At 37.7% G+C, this 17,656-nt stretch overlaps 1 protein-coding gene across 7 annotated transcripts in view; it reads left to right on the forward strand.

Annotated features, from left to right (window-relative positions):
* The window catches only part of TBC1D5 (TBC1 domain family member 5), a 299,834-nt gene that overhangs the window by 267,511 nt on the left and 14,667 nt on the right, over positions 1 to 17,656 (forward strand). For all 7 annotated transcript variants that reach the window (XM_060781976.2, XM_060781971.2, XM_060781970.2 and 4 more), the window contains 2 exons: positions 2,058 to 2,221; positions 10,300 to 10,399. In XM_060781976.2, the coding sequence (XP_060637959.2) occupies positions 2,058 to 2,221; positions 10,300 to 10,399 (264 nt within the window). The remainder of the gene's footprint in view (positions 1 to 2,057; positions 2,222 to 10,299; positions 10,400 to 17,656) is intronic.

Raw genomic sequence — 17,656 nt, forward strand, 5'->3', positions numbered from 1 at the left:
CCTTCTTTGGAAGCTTTTAAACAGAGGCTGGATCTGTCAGGGGTGATTTGAATGCAATATTCCTGTTTCTTCACAGGGGGTTGGACTGGATGGCCCATGAGGTCTCTTACAACTCTTTGATTCTATGATTCTATGAAATGTTTCACATAATATATTTTTTCCAAAATTTCAATTTGTTGGGATTTTTTTATTATAAAATTCATTAAAGTTATATATAAATACATGGAAAGTGGGAGAACAATATGTAAGAGATAGTATAGTAAGAAAAATGCAGGAAATACCTGTAGTTGCTACATCTCCCGGGGGGAGTGGGGGGGAGTAGGAAGGGGGTGCATATGGGAAAGGTCAGGGGGGAGAGCGGGTACTGGGGGAGGGGAAGGGGTAGGTTGGGGAATAGTTAAAAAAAAGAACTTCCATCTATTCAAGGAGGATTTTTACTAGTATTTTCGGGTTTATTTCTATAGCGTTTCTTCCTTCTTTGTGGCTTAGTTTTTGTGATTTACTCTTTTTAGTAAGTAATGTCAATTTTCCGTTTCCTAAGGTAGTCCTTCACCGGATCCCAATTCGTAGGTTTGTTTGGAATTTCATAGTTTGGTGTTATCCAATAAGTCAATTCATCCATGGTCATTATGTCAAGGATTTTGTTAAACCAGTCTTCTTCTTTTTTTTCTTAATGGCATCAAGATTTCTGAACATATTACATTTCTAGCCGTCTAAAGTATATCCATTCCTAAAGGCCATAAAATTATCCTCTAGGTAGCTTGACATTTATAAATTGTGGTCCTAATTCCAGTTTGTTTCTACACCAAATTCACAATGTTCAAAATGTTCAATGGTAGTATCTTCTTCCTGCCTGCCATTAGGAATTCCTTTGCACCAGACCTACATCTGATTTGATTGGATTAGAATGGAATGAAGAAGGTTTCCCTGGTGCTTGTACTTGGATTTGTAGGTCCCTGAGTCATTGACTCTCTCTTAATCTTCCTGACTTAATAGCTTCTGAAAGTTATCTTCTGACTTTATTTTTTTATTGTGACTGTTACTGCTTTAACTGTTGTAGTTACATTTCTTCAGTGTTGTAAATAACAACGATAAAAGGAACAAAAGATCAACAGTTTCAGATAAAATTATCTATAACAACTAAGCAGCAGAGCGTTATTATAGTATTGTACTGTTTGTTTGTCTCAGCGTTTAGAAACCAAAAGTGAAAGTGATTTATGCATTTGTTTTCATTCCATGACATCATGTTTGAATTCCAACAGGTTTAACCTTTCCTTTTTAACTACAAACTAATTTCTGTCTTTCATAGACTTAACAATGTGTCTAAGAAACTTCAAATGATTTCAGGATTAAAGCTGTATGGCTGGAATTTGCTACCAACCATTTCATTGTGAAATGTTCCTCATCAGCTGGCCATGTGTCCTTCTTCCAAGATATTCTGTTCCATTCCCTCCTCGCACTGGTTTTTTGCAGACAGACACCAACAGACAATCAGTATTGTATGCCAGTTGGGGTTTTCTTTCCGTACTTCTACAGAACACTGTTCCTGCTTCCCTCTTGTATGTGAATGGAACTATATTCGGCTACATAAGGAAAATGAGTTTCCTTTTAGCATACTGACTCATCATACTCAAATATGTATCTACTTTGTCCTTTACGTACAGCTTCCCTAGCTCCTGCCGCTATTTCACTTCAAATTCTTAATGCAGTAAATATTAAAGTTTTGATTTGAAAATAAAACAAATTATGGACAAATTGACTACTGAAGGTAGGTTTCTTCTAGTGCAGCATCTGTGCTTTGTACGGTGAATTCATTTTCTACGTTTGCTTTGTGGGTCTTTGAGAGTGTGCTTTGCAGTGACCTTGTTCAATTTAGGCCTGTCTGTTTCACAGTAGCACTTCATATCTCCTTACATGTGTGGACAGATGTGCTTTGATGTCATGAAATCTCACTCTGTGTTGAGCTGTTCACAAAAATCACCAAGTGATACTTCTGATAGCTCTTTGATTGAAATATTTCCCACTAATTTTTTTTCTTCCCTCTATTTGCTTTGCAGGACAAAGTTCAAAAAATGTCAGCGCTTCTCCAAGTATTGAAAGTTTGTCTGGGGGACGTGAATACACAGAGTCTCCACCTTTGTCTGCAACCAGGAAGGAATCCTTTTTTAGTACTATTTCCCATTCTCGCTCTCACAGCAGAAGTATGTCCAAGAAAGAATCTGTAAGTCTCTTCTTCCTTCAAACTATAATTTATGTGTCATATATTGTTTAACTTATGTGCACTGGTTCACTTGTATAAATGGGCTGGCAAATTATCTCTAGACAGAGAAGATGCACAGGAGATATTTCCTGATTAATTTCATAGAGAATAATTTCTCCTACACTCTAGTTCTTTGTGTATGAATGATATAGTGAAGATATGACCCAACAACCTGGAATATCCCACCAAGTACCACCAATTATAACCAACTGCCCCCAATTATGACAAACAATGGAGGGACAGTAGACAGAATCTGCCTCAGGCACACCCACACACAAGATGGAGGACAAAAGGCAAACAACAAGGCATGGCCCAAGGCAAGGCCATGAGGGAACCAGTGTACATACACCCTCACTCCACAGAAAGCCAGTCAGTGGAAAGCCTCCACTGTATGTTTCTATTTGGCCTCTGCTCCTTCCAGTTATTTATTAAAGTTTACTTTCTTCTGTTGCCACCAATTTATTATTTCATTAGGCCACCTCCTTTACTGATATGTTCATAAAGCCACACAAAGACTTCAGTTGGAATAAAACAGGAAAATGTTGTTTATTTTGAACAGGAAGTAAGCTTAATGGTTACAGTTAACTTGTCAGGCTTTTCTTCAATACAGAGGATGGTACTTATATTCTTGAATTTCTTTAAACAAAGTTCTCCCTTCTTACACAGCACTCTAAAACACTTTAGAGGCCTATTAACTATTATTCCTCAAAGAAGTATCTTTCCTATAACCCAAAACATTTCCCAAATCTCTTCCTTCCCTTCAGACTCCTAGCCCCTCCTCCTTCACCAAAATCCTAAATGATCTTAAAATGGCTGCTGTCTTCTTCCTTTTGCTCTGGCTCTGCCCATCTCCAGCTACTGAGCTTTTCCCTCCAATTTTGTCAACCAATCAAGCTGCACTTCTGTCTTAGACATTGCCTGGTTTCTCCACCCCTGAGCTCTCGCTTAGCTTCAGCAAGCTGGGCCTGGCTTCTGCCTTTACACCAACTCCTTACACACCAACCCTTTAGAGTAGGCCAATCCATTACATATGACAGCACAACATCCATAATTTGCAAATAAGACTGTCCAGATCTGTGAACTAGAACATGTCAAGTCCAGGGAGACTCCTGGTGTCTGGTTGTTTGGTGAGGAGTGTTAGGAATAGGGTCTAGAGGCTTCTAAAACCCAGATGAAGTTGGTACCAGATGAATCAATACCAGAGTGGAGAGAAAGATCACACCATTCTTACTCATTTCGGTTCTATTTCTTAGTAATCTTTCTCCCTTTAGAGAAAATTGTCTAATGCTTTTTTTATCTCACAATAATTCTCTGATATCAGTCATGCTTAGTTATATTCCTTGATAATCACGTAATACATCTGTGCAGTTGTTTAAATGCAGCCACCACCGGCATTTTATTATATTTATATTTTTTCATAAAATAATTAAGAGAAAAGAAAGAGTAGAAAGTTTTACACAAATGGTGTTCCTTTGGAATCATATTTTATTATTGGGATCTAATCAAATCAGCAAGACAGAAGAAGAACCATATGCGTAATCCTAGTCTTTGTATAGCTCATTTAATCAAATAAAATTAGGTTATACTATGTGATCGAGGTCCTTGATGGCACATGACCAACATCATTTGCACTGCTTTTTATTCAGGAGCTGAAAACCTTTGCCCCCCTCCCAAGCATTTTCACAATCCTTATCATTATCCATGTTGCCTGGAGCTTCTAGAAGTTCATGTCCAAAACATCTGAAGTGCAAAATTGATGGGTTTAGATATGTTCAAATGAAATAGCTATGTATTGTAATCAGTCAGCTCCCAAACTTTCATTGGTTTTGAATAATAAACCAAAAGTTGTCAAACTGGATAAATCAAGCTTTCACATATTATTTCTTGTAGATTTAATCTCTTGTTGTTGTTGTTCATTCGTTCAGTCGTTTCTGACTCTTTGTGACCTTGTGGACCAGCCCATGCCAGAGCTCCTTGTCGGCTGTCACTACCCCCAGCTCCTTCAAGGTCAATCCAGTCACTTCAAGGATGCCAGCCATCCATGTTACCCTTGGTCGGCCCTCTTCCTTTTTCCTTCCATTTTCCCCAGCATAATTGCCTTCTCTAAGCTTTCCTTTCTTCTCATGATGTGGCCAAAGTACTTAATCTTTGCCTCTACTATCCTTCCCTCCAATGAGCAGTCGGGCTTTATTTCCTGAAGTATGGACTGGTTGGATCTTCTGGCAGTCCAAGGCACTCTCAGAACTTCTTTTCTTTGTCAATTTTGATCTCAATTTTTCCCAGGAACTGTCCATGGAAAGCCTTCTTTTGCCAGTTTTCTCTTCTGCTCTGCATTGTATTTTTACTCTTTCACTCTTTGACTTTTGCACTTGAAGCAGTTTTCTACTATTGACTTCCATCAATGTTGGTTCTTGACTGCCAGTGCATGTTTCTCTTCTTCTACCATATGCTTCACCTGCAGAAGCCCTCTGCCTCCTGATTTATTGGGCAGGTAAAGTCTGTCGACATCATTATGCAGGTGTAATGAGTAGTCGATTGTCATCTGTTTTCTTGTTTTTCTGTCCAGATCATCCAGCTTGTGTCCAGTTCACAATTCCAGCAGTGTATCTTATGATTCGGATGGCCCAGGTGTTGATAGCCTTGATCATATTTCCACCATTTAATTTGCTCTTCAAAACCTTTCTGACCATTTGGACACATTCTTTGCTGACCACATTTTTTCATATTTTCCACATTATTATTATTATTATTATTATTATTATTATTATATTTCAGCAGAGAATAATTCAATAGAGTTTTCTGTAAAGTCTTCATGAGGGGCTCATTATATGCTAGGAGAGCTATATAGTGGTAATCATTTGAAACTCTGTACCCCACTCTTTCAAGTGCTAAGATTTCATTCATTGGCAATTCATGGTTGCAGAAATATAGTGATTTCAAATCAGGTCCATCTTTTTGAAACACCTTATACATATATTAAGAGACATAGACCTAAGGTTGAAATTGACTAGATAGTCCTGCTGGAAAAGACAGGTCTTGTATTCTATTTTAAATTCTGAGAGCTCATTTAGTTGTTGAATCCCTTCCAGTAGATCATTCCAGAGTTCAGGGGCAGCCAACAAAAAAGTCCTCTGGATGACAGTTGTCAGCTGAGTTCTGGCTGGTTGATGAAAACATTCCTCAGAGGACCTAAATATATAGGGCAGATTGTATAGGAAAATAGCTAATGTGTTCTTGATTGGAGATAAAATTTAAAACAGATTTCATTGGTTTAGAACAAAAGATGGAGCACACACTAAAGGATAGGTAGCATTCAGTGCACGGGTTCATCAGGCATGCACGTTAGCTTTTTCTGTTGTTAATGTGTGAATATGGGTCTAGTGGCTGGCAGAGATATGATGAGATATCTAGTTTTTAGTTTCATTCATTTGTGTTGAAAGATGTGTGAGACATATTATTTGAGTCTTAAGTACATATTTCCAGAAATAATTTGGGGTGATATTTAATCGCCACCCACATTTTTCTGTACAGCCAGATTTTTAAGATAGATTAAAGATTTCAGCCCGTTCTTTGCACAAGGTAGAACTAGAATCAGGTGTGGTATATGGACACATGATTAAAAGATGTTGTAGCACCTGAAAGAGTGCTGCATTTCAAGCCAAAATAAATATTGTGTGTGTTTAAAACAAATTTTGTATGCCTCAGCTGTAAAATAAGAAAAATCCCTAGCTCTGATTTAAACTATAAAAATAGATAGTGACTGTCCACATTAGTAGATTCGGGTGTCATTGGACTAGGAATAACATCGTTGTGCTGCCAAGGTTCTGAGACAGCTACGAAGTCTACAACATTTATAGAAAGGAAAATAGATTACATGTTCCTAGTGTAAGCAAAAGAATCTATTTTCAGAATCTTATCTTACTAGAATTGAGGTGAACAACTCATGACCTTCCAAATGACATCAGACTACATGGCCGATTAAGTGAGAAATTGTGGTCCAAGAGCATTTGGAGGGAATCAAGTTGCAAGTCTTGTACTGGTAGTGTAATTATACACAACATGCTATGTGGTTGTTGTAAAAAAAATAGTCTTCGTTAATAGAAAAGTTGTGAAAGAAACAGCAGTATTTTTATTGTTTCAAAAATTCTGTTTCACTTCTGGATAGAATTCAAGGAGTTGCTGACAGTATCTTTAGATTACCATGGTCTAGAGCAGAATATTATACATGGCTGGCATTGTTGCCATTTCCTAGAAATTAATTTCCCAGAACTGATGGCCGTTTGTTTTCAGAAAGAGTGATCTAATGGCTTGAATTTTCATCTCTTTGATTTCTCTCAAGGCAGAATAGTTTGGTTAACATCATTACTGCTGTATTCCTTGTTGTTGCTTGTCTTGCTGTTAACACTGTTTTTAGCTGCCATGGAAGTCCAAATCTTGTAATTATTTTGTTGTGTCTGCCAAGATGGCATATTAATCAACTTTGTTCAGATGGCATTGAATCTGTTTTTGCAGATACCTATGTTTTACAACAAATACAGAGTATTCCATTCTCAGGCAGGCTGAATGAGTAATCCCCTGTGGATTTATCCCTTTGCGCCAAACAGATTAAGGCAGGAGTCCTGAAAACTTCCATTCCATTAATAGTATTGGCTCCCCTCTCTCTCTTCAGTTTTCTTTCCTCTTTCTAGCCAACTGGTCAAGCTTTTTATTTATCTCTTCCTCTATGATATTATTTCTCATTCTATTTTCTCTAAATATTGTTTAGAATAATTTTCATTAATTTAGAAATTAAACTATGCCTTCAGTAATAAATGAGATGGTTAAAAATATAAACAAAGTAAGTATTGAGAAGACAAAGACAATTGCCACTTGCCTTCTGAGAAAAGACTGCATCAAAGTTGCTTAGGATTTAAAGTGATAAATAAGTGACACATCTTCAAACAATTGCAATTCATTTGACCAGAAATTCTGGTCAAAGGAAATTTAGTATAATGCCAAGTTTTTAACTTTGTTTATGGTTTTTCTATATATTATAACTGCATTCTCAATTTGCTTCTGACATGATAAATAAGTAAATATTCCATAGGGGAAAATTAAGGTAACAACAGATGTAAGCCTGTTTGAATGGATGGCTCATTGCATGGAAAAGTTTGGTCAGAGATGGAAAATTCTCTGCATATGCATCTCTTGGAGATGCTGTACTTTGCACCAATGATACAGAGTCAACATGTCAAAGTATGCACAAATAATATGTTGATGAATATATTAACAAACCAAGAGTGTTCTAGGTTCTTGTGGGTTTTTTCGGGCTATAGAGCCATGTTCTAGAGGCATTTCTCCTGACGTTTCGCCTGCATCTATGGCAAGCATCCTCAGATCCTCATGTACAAAGTATCCTCTGAGGATGCTTGCCATAGATGCAGGCGAAACGTCAGGAGAAATGCCTCTAGAACATGGCTCTATAGCCCGAAAAAACCCACAAGAACCTAGTGATTCCAGCCATGAAAGCCTTCGACAAGAGTGTTCTCATTCACAGCAACTGATAAAGGAATCAACACAATTTTGACGTGGTCCAAAAGGCAATAAAATCATTGAAAGCAGTTTATTTGAAGGGGCTGTTGAACATAACAGATTTTTTGGGCAGGAACAGATTTTTTTCTGTGGGAGCATTGCAAATGAGATGCAGAAAGTTTGTGCTACAGATAGCAGTTTATGTACAGAAAAGCATGATAGCTGAAAAGCCCCTTGTATACATTTCTACCACTGCCAATAATTCAAAGTATCATCGCCAGGGGGTTCTGATCATACTTCATTGGCCTTGCAGGCCATGGTTTTTAGTGCTAATGAGTATGTAAGTGGGGTAGTCATGGTAATTGCCACAAACGGAGAACTTACTTCATCAAGGTGCAGTTCTCCACCCCAATCAACAGGTTAGTTGATGTTAACTGTTTGAAGATTGAGCAGAGCAATTTGTTGAATCAAGATGACTTGGATGCAGTTGCAAATACTATTTTATCAAGATAGTTACTCAGATGATCTATGAAAATACCTGGAATCATTCAAAAAATGGTGCATGGACAATGTGCAAGATTACTCAACTTCTGTCAAAGAAGATTTAGCATTTTTGCAATCGGATCTGGCAAAAGGTTTAAGGCCTAATTTATTGAAAACACAACTATCAATTTTTTCAACAATTTTGGACAGTAAGTGGAAGTAATTGTCACCTCACCTCATGTACAAATATTTCTTTGAGAGGCAGATTTACAGGCATCACCAAGAGTCCATAGGTTTCCTTCATAGGATTTAACGTTTTTTAAAAATGTTAGCCAAGTCACCTTTCAACCCACTGAGAGGTTTCATTTATTTTCAGTTATTAAAACTAATGATATTTATAACAATGACATCAGCCCTCTGAGTTGACGTCATTGTCCGTTAATCCAAATTTATGCAAGTTAGAGGGAAGTTATCTTTTATTATAGATGTTAAATTATTCCTCAGTCTTCCTGAGAATGAGAGGTTGCTCCAGCAGTCTATCCAGGGAAGCTGAAGCTGCAACTCACACTCACCCAAGGATATAAAAAATACTTGTTCTGTCTGTTCTTTAATATTCAGTATTTTTCTGTCTGGTTAACAATGCTATGAGATCAAACTGAAGGAAAACAGAGAAATCAGCAGTATGAACGGAATAGAATTTTTGAAGACTCCTCCCTTGATATGGTTGGCACAAGGGAATAAGTACATAAATGGTGGATTACTCTTTCAGCCTCCCCAAAACGACTATTGACTGTAGGTATCACTGATAAGCTGCTTTGCTCCGCACTCTTGGATTCCCAACAGTGTTTTTTCAAGTACTTCTTACCCGCTGTTACTCTGCACAGAGTCAGTATCTGCAATCTTTTTTCCATTTATTTGGGTCTTTCTAAATTTAGAAGTCTGCATCACCTCATACAAAGGTCAATCATTTTCTTCTGGTAAAAGCCTGAAAAAAGTATGTCAGAATAGTGGCATATGAAAGCTGATCACTTTGTTCTACTAAAGTCTATAAAAGAGCATAATAATAGCACCATAAATATTCTTGTGCCTTTTTCCATACGAAGAATGTTATGATGACATTGGAAAGGAATCAGTGATATGTAGCATGCTTTAGCTAACAAAAGGCTGATAATAGCTAAGAAATCTACATTGATTTAATGTCACTGAATCATGCTTACAGATATAACACAATTTGCAGTCTAGACCATCTGTCTGTTGCAATAGAGGACAGTTGCATTGTTTGACTGATTTGGGGATGACAAAGTATATTGTAACATTTACAAGTATAAACATAATATGTGATGACTTCATATTTTGTATGAAATGAATGCAGACAGAGATGACTCAAGCAGTAAAATAGGGAGGATGTAAAATTAATATAATAGATAGCATTCCAAAATCTAGCTACTTTGCATAATGGTAAGACCAGGGCATATCCGAATGACTGTATGGCCAAACTGAGTACTGGATAGATGTGCTTCTCTTTTGTTCTTCAGACATAGAAAATAATATCTGGAGCATTTCTGTTGTGAACAGAGTATGGTTGTGTATCTTCAAGATACAGGCCTTGGCAAACTTTTGTTTAATTATTACCAGAGGAAGAGCTTGGGTCCTTCATAAGGCCTTCTCACTAGGAGAAGGGTTTGTCCTTAGTCCCCTCCAAGTCTCCACTCCCAGTATTCAGATCCAAAGGAGATGCCTACAACTCATCTCCTGTCACACAATTTCTACCATTCGGCCTCCCTCCTGAATTATCACACCCCCTTACAGAGGCTTTCATTGAGGCCAGTAGAGAGCGGAGAACAGCACAGACCATGCTATTGATGATTCCTGCTATTCCATAGATTATGAAGATAAAATGACAGGTGTGTGAATAGAGACATGATGTATGCTGCCCCGTATTTCATAGAAAAAGAGTGGGATGGAAATGCAATAAAGACAAGTTGTGTTGGATACTACTATGCTATTATTCTTAAGCGACCATGTTTTTTAAAATATTGTTATAGGAAGAAGAGTTGGAAGCTCAGATTTCATTTCTCCAAGGACAGCTGAATGAACTGGAAGCCATGTGCAAATACTGTGCAAAGACGATGAACACCCATTTGGGTAAGAACATGCTCTACTTCATAGACACTGATGACTATGTTTCCAGCTTTTGAGGAACACTTCACAAATTAAATAAAAGTGTCACAAAGTCTGAAGAAAAGTAGAACTGCTATGCAAATTTTCAACTGTGAAAAAGAAGCACCATCATCTAATATTATATATATATATATATATATATATATATATAGATATATAGATATAGATATAGATACATACATACATATATACACACACACATACATGCGCCATCAGGTTCAGTACACTTGTGAAATTGCGCTCTTTCAAGACAGGATAGAAAAGTATGCTTTGACTGCTGGATGATTGATTATAGCTTAAGGGGATGAAATATGAGTTTTGTTTTGTTTTGTTTTCATATGGTGTTTTTTGTGTTTATCATTTTGTAGTGTTGTTTTTACTGAAGTAAGCATAATTTAAATAATAATTTGAAAAGTAGCATCAGTCTCCACTGCAGGAACATTCATGTTACCCCTGAGTGATGAGTCTTGTCCCATCCCGTCCCCCACCTCCTCTTACTTAGACTGCACATCACCTTGGCCATTAGGCAAGCATTATTACAAACTATTCATAAGGGAGAGCCCTAATATTGGGAACAGTGGGTTGGTCAATGCAAGCAGCCAACTTTGGGTAGCACGAAAGGGTAGAAATTGCATATTATATAATTTATTACAAAATTTAGTCTCTAAGAGGATAAGCACTTGTGCAATTTTCAGCATCAGGTGCCAGGAATGTCTGGGTGATTTGCTGCTTGAACAAGCAGCATTATACCTGCAAATTTTAGTGCAAATTTTAATAATTTTAAAATGAAAGAAAATTTATCATGTCGGTTTTGGAAATGTATCAGCAGTTGTTTCCTGATACCATCCCTGTAGCAAGATTTTCAGAAATATTTCTCATTCACAGGCTCTAGTGAGCTTTCAAAGATAAAAGAAACAGGTTTTACAACAATTAAATCACTAATATATTCACAAATTTTGAAAATGCAAGCCAGAGGAATGGTAGCAATTACTAGGACAAAGGAAAACAGTACTCTTCAATCAGGAAGAAATTTAGGAGGAAAAACTGGAATTGCCCCTTTTAAAAACATCACAGTGGGGATCTGCATTTTTTTTTTTAATTTTTAAAATCTTAGCCATAAACACTGGTTGCAAGAATTCTTCATTGCAATTGATGCAGTGTTGCAAGTGATGGTTTGCAGGCCATTTTACTCCAGTTGTTCATTAATCGTTTAGATTTTTGTTTAACCCATATACCTGCAAGCAACATCAGTTGGCTATCTATATTCACAGATTCAACCATCCAAGACTTGAAAATATTCCCAAAATATCCCAAAAGTAATCCTTGATTTTGCCATTTTCTATAAGGAACACCGTTCCACTGTACCACTGTGTGTAATGACACTTGAGCATCTATGGATTTTGATTGCAGGGGTGGGGCCTAGAACCATACCTCTGTGGATACCAGTGGCCCACAGTACTAACCATTTTATTTCATATCTAAATATGTTTAGCATTTCCCAGCTGTCATATAAAACAACATTTTCTATATTTTAGTTATTGCTGGGTTTCCATTCATCAAGATGTCAGTAGAAATGAAAAGCAAGATCTGCATTTGCAAATGGATATCATTTTGCAAACTTTCCATCTAGTGATCTTTCAAATATTTTTTTCCATCAAAAGGGCTGCACATGTTTTAACTTCCAGGAGAGGGTAAAAACTGTACCAAGCACAATCTGATGACTAGGTGTTAAAACAGGCATGGGAGAACTTTTTTGCCTGGGGCCACATTGTGAGCACAGCACAGCAGGACCCGGGTCATCCTCAAGTTGCCCTCCCAGCATAAGAATGGGGCTGCTTGCCCCAAACCTATGTTGGGAGGAAGGCAGGACACACAGCAACTGCCGTGAACCTCAGGCCGTCCTCTTGGAGGGTTCTCAGCTGCCACATGCCTTTGAGTCATCCTCCCGGCATCAGGATAGGGTCACTTGTACTGTCCTTATGTTAGGAGGAGGGTGAGACAAATGGTGGCTGAGAGCGCTCCAGAGGGCCCTCAGCTGCTACATGCCTTTCTCCTCCATCTTTTTGGCATAAGGATGCAGCAGGCCACCATGTCCTTATGCCAAGAGGACAGGGAAAATGAGGAGGGCCTCAGGTAAGTGCCCAGGGGAGCTGCATTCAGTCCCCGGGCCTTAGTTTGCCCATGCCTGTGTTAGAGCCTTTACCTAAAAGTAGGCTTTGTATCAAACAATGTATTTCTAATAAATTTTCATGCAAGCTTACTCTTCTACTTCTGTCTACTTAGGATGGTAAATGGAGTCTACAGTAATATTTTTTGTGATGTACAGTGTTCCCTCACTTATCGCAGGTGTTACATTCCAGGACCACCCACAAAAAGTGAAAATCCACCAAGTAGGCATACTATATATATCACATTCCGAGGGTGAGGCAGAAGCAAGGAGAGATTTAAAGGCACCTGTCACCTTTTTTTATTTTATTTTCTTTCTTTTTATTATTATTATTATTATTATTATTATTATTATTTTGCTATCTATAAGGAAGGGTCTATAAGGCAGCAATTTGCATACTGCTTTGTATCTCCTTTCTCTTTTTTTTAAGGATTGGCTGCTTCTCTCCTGAGGGGGAGGGTAAAACCCCCTTCCACACTCCATAGTTGCCAGGAGGCAAAAACAGCGAGTCCACGAAAAGTGAACCGCGAAGTATCAAGGGAACACTGTATATTTGTATCCACATTAATGCATATATACCAAAGGGCTTGTCTTTGAATTGAAACTACTTATAAACATGATGGCTATGAGACAGGTCGACCCTTAAATCTCAGTCTAGATCTGCCACAAATAACTGAAGATTGCTACGCAGTTTAATATTGTCAGGTTCCTAACTTTAAGAAGAATTTAATCACTGTTCTGATTATTTTTCTTGTGCATGTAATATACTACAATCAGAGAACTGGTTTGTTAAAAGATAACTTTCCTTATCCATGATATGTTTCTATTCAAACATATAAATTCATTCCCATGGGCTTGATCCAATACTGTCAAGGGTATAATTGTATTCCATGGAATGTAAAGGAGGAATAGATAAGTTAAAATAGTAATTTTTATTTCTGTGTTTATACAAAAGCATTCTCATCCAGTGTTTATCTAATGCTTTTACTGTGCCACATAAACATAATTATATATTTGGGCCCTTCACTCCAAGTTACTATGGAAATGAGTGTGGTTCCTTGAATAAACTAAATGCAGCATTTAGAAGAATGATAAATTGCTTCTTGTGGTAAAGATTGATAAACAGAGGAGAAATTTCACATTTTGCGTGCTATTTTAGGAAATAATAAATTTGAAATCACACTTTTTCATTATAATATTGGAGAAGTAGCACTGTTTATTAAATCTTCAGCATTGCTTCTGAAGATTGCATTGTAGGTACTGACCCAGAGGCCCATTCACACTACACAATTATCACACCATTATTCCACTTTGACTGCCATCTTTCTATCTCATTGGGACTCACTTCTGAGTAGATAATATATGTGTATGATAGCATTTTAATTAAAATTGAACACTGCACTGAAAAGGTAAATAGTAAATCTCCCCCAGTGTTGTGGGAGTTAGTTTCTTTCCTGTGGCACCCTGCAGTTCTGGCATACATATAGAATTAATAGAATCAAAAGAAAGTGGGTGAAAGATGGCAAAAATAAGCCTGAAAGTATAAGGTTTATGCAAATCTCAAAATCTTCAGACAGAGCTAGAAGGGGAAAGAAATATTTCCAAATCATGAATATTTCTGTACAATATTGACCCTGTTTTACAATTCTGCTTTGAAGGGGTAAAGTGGAATCCATAAGAAGGGAAATCTGCATGCCTGAGTGAAGGAGAAACAGAGAGAGACTTACTAGGGGCCTAGTAATACAAAGAAAGGACCCTCTGAGTAGGTTGCTGTGTTTACTCTTTTTGCTTATTAAAAGATACAACTGAGATCACTAGAACTCACTCCAAACCTCCAGTGGCTGCTGTAGCACGTTTTCATAACATCTTGTTCTGGCCGTATTGAGAAAACCAAGACTCTGCCCATTTCATTCTTCTCTACTCCTTTTCTCTCAGAGTCAAGGATAGGGGGAAGCAAATTGTAGTCATCTCCAAAGGCAAATGCGTACCTCGCTGCTTAAAAGAAGGGTGGGGTGAGGAGAATCTTGAATTCTTCATGAAAAACTGGAAAAAATAGGAATGCAGAATTTTTCCCAGCTGATACATTGCTGCTTAGATGCTATGTTTATCTTCTGTGTTTTAGACTGTTCACCTGATGACCCAATTGTCTTGTTTCTATTGGGAGACTTTCTGACAAAGGTTTGAAATTACCATGGCCCTGTTGGAGTTAAATTTGTATTTATTCTTGATAGTGCTTTGTAATAGAATAACAGGTACAAGAACTTTTCACAGCTCTCTAAATGTAAGCTGCTATCACAGGCTACTTGAAGGCCCATATTCCCACTACAGACAGAGCAGAGATGACAATCATACAGTATTCTGGGTGCTATACTTCCGTTTCCACATCCCTCAGCATTCAATATGCATTAGATATAAAATTCACTATCCAATGGATTGGAATATTTTTTCTACCATAAATCTTACATAAGCAGTTGTTTCCAGCCTTCTTGAACATCATTTTTTAAGTCTACACAGGTTTCTTTTGTTTCTTCCAATAACTCTTTTCACATAAATATTTAGCTTTCTCACCTAAAGGCATAACTCAAGAAGATGTGATCTGTGCTGTCCTGTAAGCTCTTGAAAGTTAAATGTGCATATCAGAATCTAACCCAAATTAATCAGGCCTGACTATATCATTATTTTTCTTTATTCTACCAAAACTTTGTGTTACAAATCCCTGGGTAGGGTGCTTTGTTCCTAAACTTTATCTTAACATGTTCTCTTGGGGAATAATTAAAGAACTCAAGCCCTTATTTAAACAGGCATTTTAATCTACAATGGGTTGCTGCATCTTGTCACATACAAAAGGAATGGCTATCAGCTTTATTTTAAATAATGGAGGCTTTTACTTGCAATGAAGTATGCAGTCTCAAAATATTTGTAGGTTTTAATAGAACTGGCTCTGTGCTACTCACTGTAACTGGGCAGGAGGATATTATAATTAGTTTTATCTGTGTTTTATTTATTTATATCTCATCTTGTCCCCTGTCCTGTTAAACTATCTGTCTATTTATCTGTCTGCTTATTTAAATGGTATCCCATCTTCTGAAATTGGCAGTTTACAGCATAGATTAAAAGAAACCACCAAAGGCCCTCTTTGTTTTTCTAAGTGTTTGCCATACAGACCTGTGAGAGTGATGCGACTTGGACAATGGACATACTGCCCCTCCCCCATTTATGACTTGGGAAATGTAACATATAAAGAGATAAGGCTTAGACTGGATCCAATACAAAGAACTGTTTCAACATGGGAGTTATACATTCTCTTGTCGGAACTTGGGCCGCAGTATTCTGGACCTACTGAATTTTCTATACAGTTTTAAAAGAGGAGGCATGACAAACATTGAAACAGCATGTTTTACCATAGTCACATCTGACATCTTCAGGAATTGATGCAGCTAGTGCACTAGTTTTAACTGGACAAGAACACTCCTGGCCACCCCTGAAACCTTGGCATCCAGGAGAACAACAATTTTAAGACCTCTGATTTGGGGGGGGGGGGATGTAACCCTATCCAGCACAATATTCTAGGGGTAGCAAATGCCAAGATGTGTGCATCAATAATCCAAGTCAAAAGGTCATACATGAAGGTCATACATGAAGATTCAGCGAGACAGAAGCAGTGTTGAGGAAATCCAGGTCAAAGCTTGAGAGACAGTCTGAGAATAACCAAGGCTCAATGCCAGTTAGAAGTTAGCCAATGGGAATAACTCAAGACCAAAGCCAGGAAGTAATAAAAAAGGAACATGAAATGAATCCACATGGAGATTTTTGTTTATCCGCATCCACTATTATTGACAACAAACAACAACGTCAGACACAAACAGACGTGCAAAAATTAAAACAGATATAATTAAAGGATTTCATTAATGGATTATATAAAAAGCAAAAATATAATTAAACCAACAATATGATTAAAACCATGTGAAATATATAATTAAAAATGAAATGCAAAAGCATTGCAATATAATTATTAAAAATGATTTGCCCATAAATAGTTCCCCAAAGCCTGCTGGAACGAAAACGTATTTACATGCTGCCAGAAAAACATGGACGAAACTAGTTTTGATTTTCTTGGAAGGGAGTTCCAGAGCCTGGGAGCAGCTGCTAGGAAAACCCTCTCTTCCATTCCCATCCTCCCTGTCTGTGGGACAAATAGAAGGCTGTCCTCTAAACATCTCAAATCCCAAACAGGCTCATATGGGATCATATAGCTCTTCAGATAATTTCATCCCAAAGGGCATAGGGTTCTATTCATCTTTATAAGTGGAGCCCCCCATGGCGCAGTGGGTTAAACCCCTGTGCCGGCAGGACTGAAGACCGACAGGTCACAGGTTCGAATCCAGGGAGAAGCAGATGAGCTCCCTCTATCAGCTCCAACTCCTCATGCAGGGACATGAGAGAAGCCTTCCACAAGGATGATAAAAACATCAAAAAAATCATTTGGGCGTCCCCTGAGCAACGTCCTTGCAAACGGCCAATTCTCTCACACCAGAAGCGACTTGCAGCTTCTCAAGTCGCTCCTGACATGAAAAAAAAAATCCTTATAAGTCTATACACTGGGCAGGTTCACACAGCAGAGCTGCCTAAGTCCCAATGAAAGGCCATCTTATCACTTACGATAACATATGCTTGCCAACAGCTTATGCTGCAAGTGGAAGCAACTAAAATGGAATTATGCATTTATTCAATATCCTTCCAGTCTTCCTGTATGGGAACCAAGGTAGTTTAGAGTGTAGAATTAAAGCATAATACAACTTTAAAACCCTTAAGTAGAAAATTATATTAAAATATTTAAAACACTCAAAGTTTCTGCGTAGCCTAAGATAAAGTACACTCCATTAAAAGATCTTTCTGCCAGACCCAGTTAGAAATCAAAGACCCATTTAAATAAATAAAAAAAAGTATGATCCTACTCACAAAAGTAGCCAGCGAGGAAGCCAAACCAGCCTCCTCAGAAGGAAGTTCTACAGTGTAGGAGCCTCAACCAAGAAGGCTCTCTTATGTATCTTCAC

The sequence above is a fragment of the Anolis sagrei genome, chromosome 6 (genome assembly GCF_037176765.1).
Source record: "Anolis sagrei isolate rAnoSag1 chromosome 6, rAnoSag1.mat, whole genome shotgun sequence".
Lineage (NCBI taxonomy): Eukaryota > Metazoa > Chordata > Lepidosauria > Squamata > Dactyloidae > Anolis > Anolis sagrei.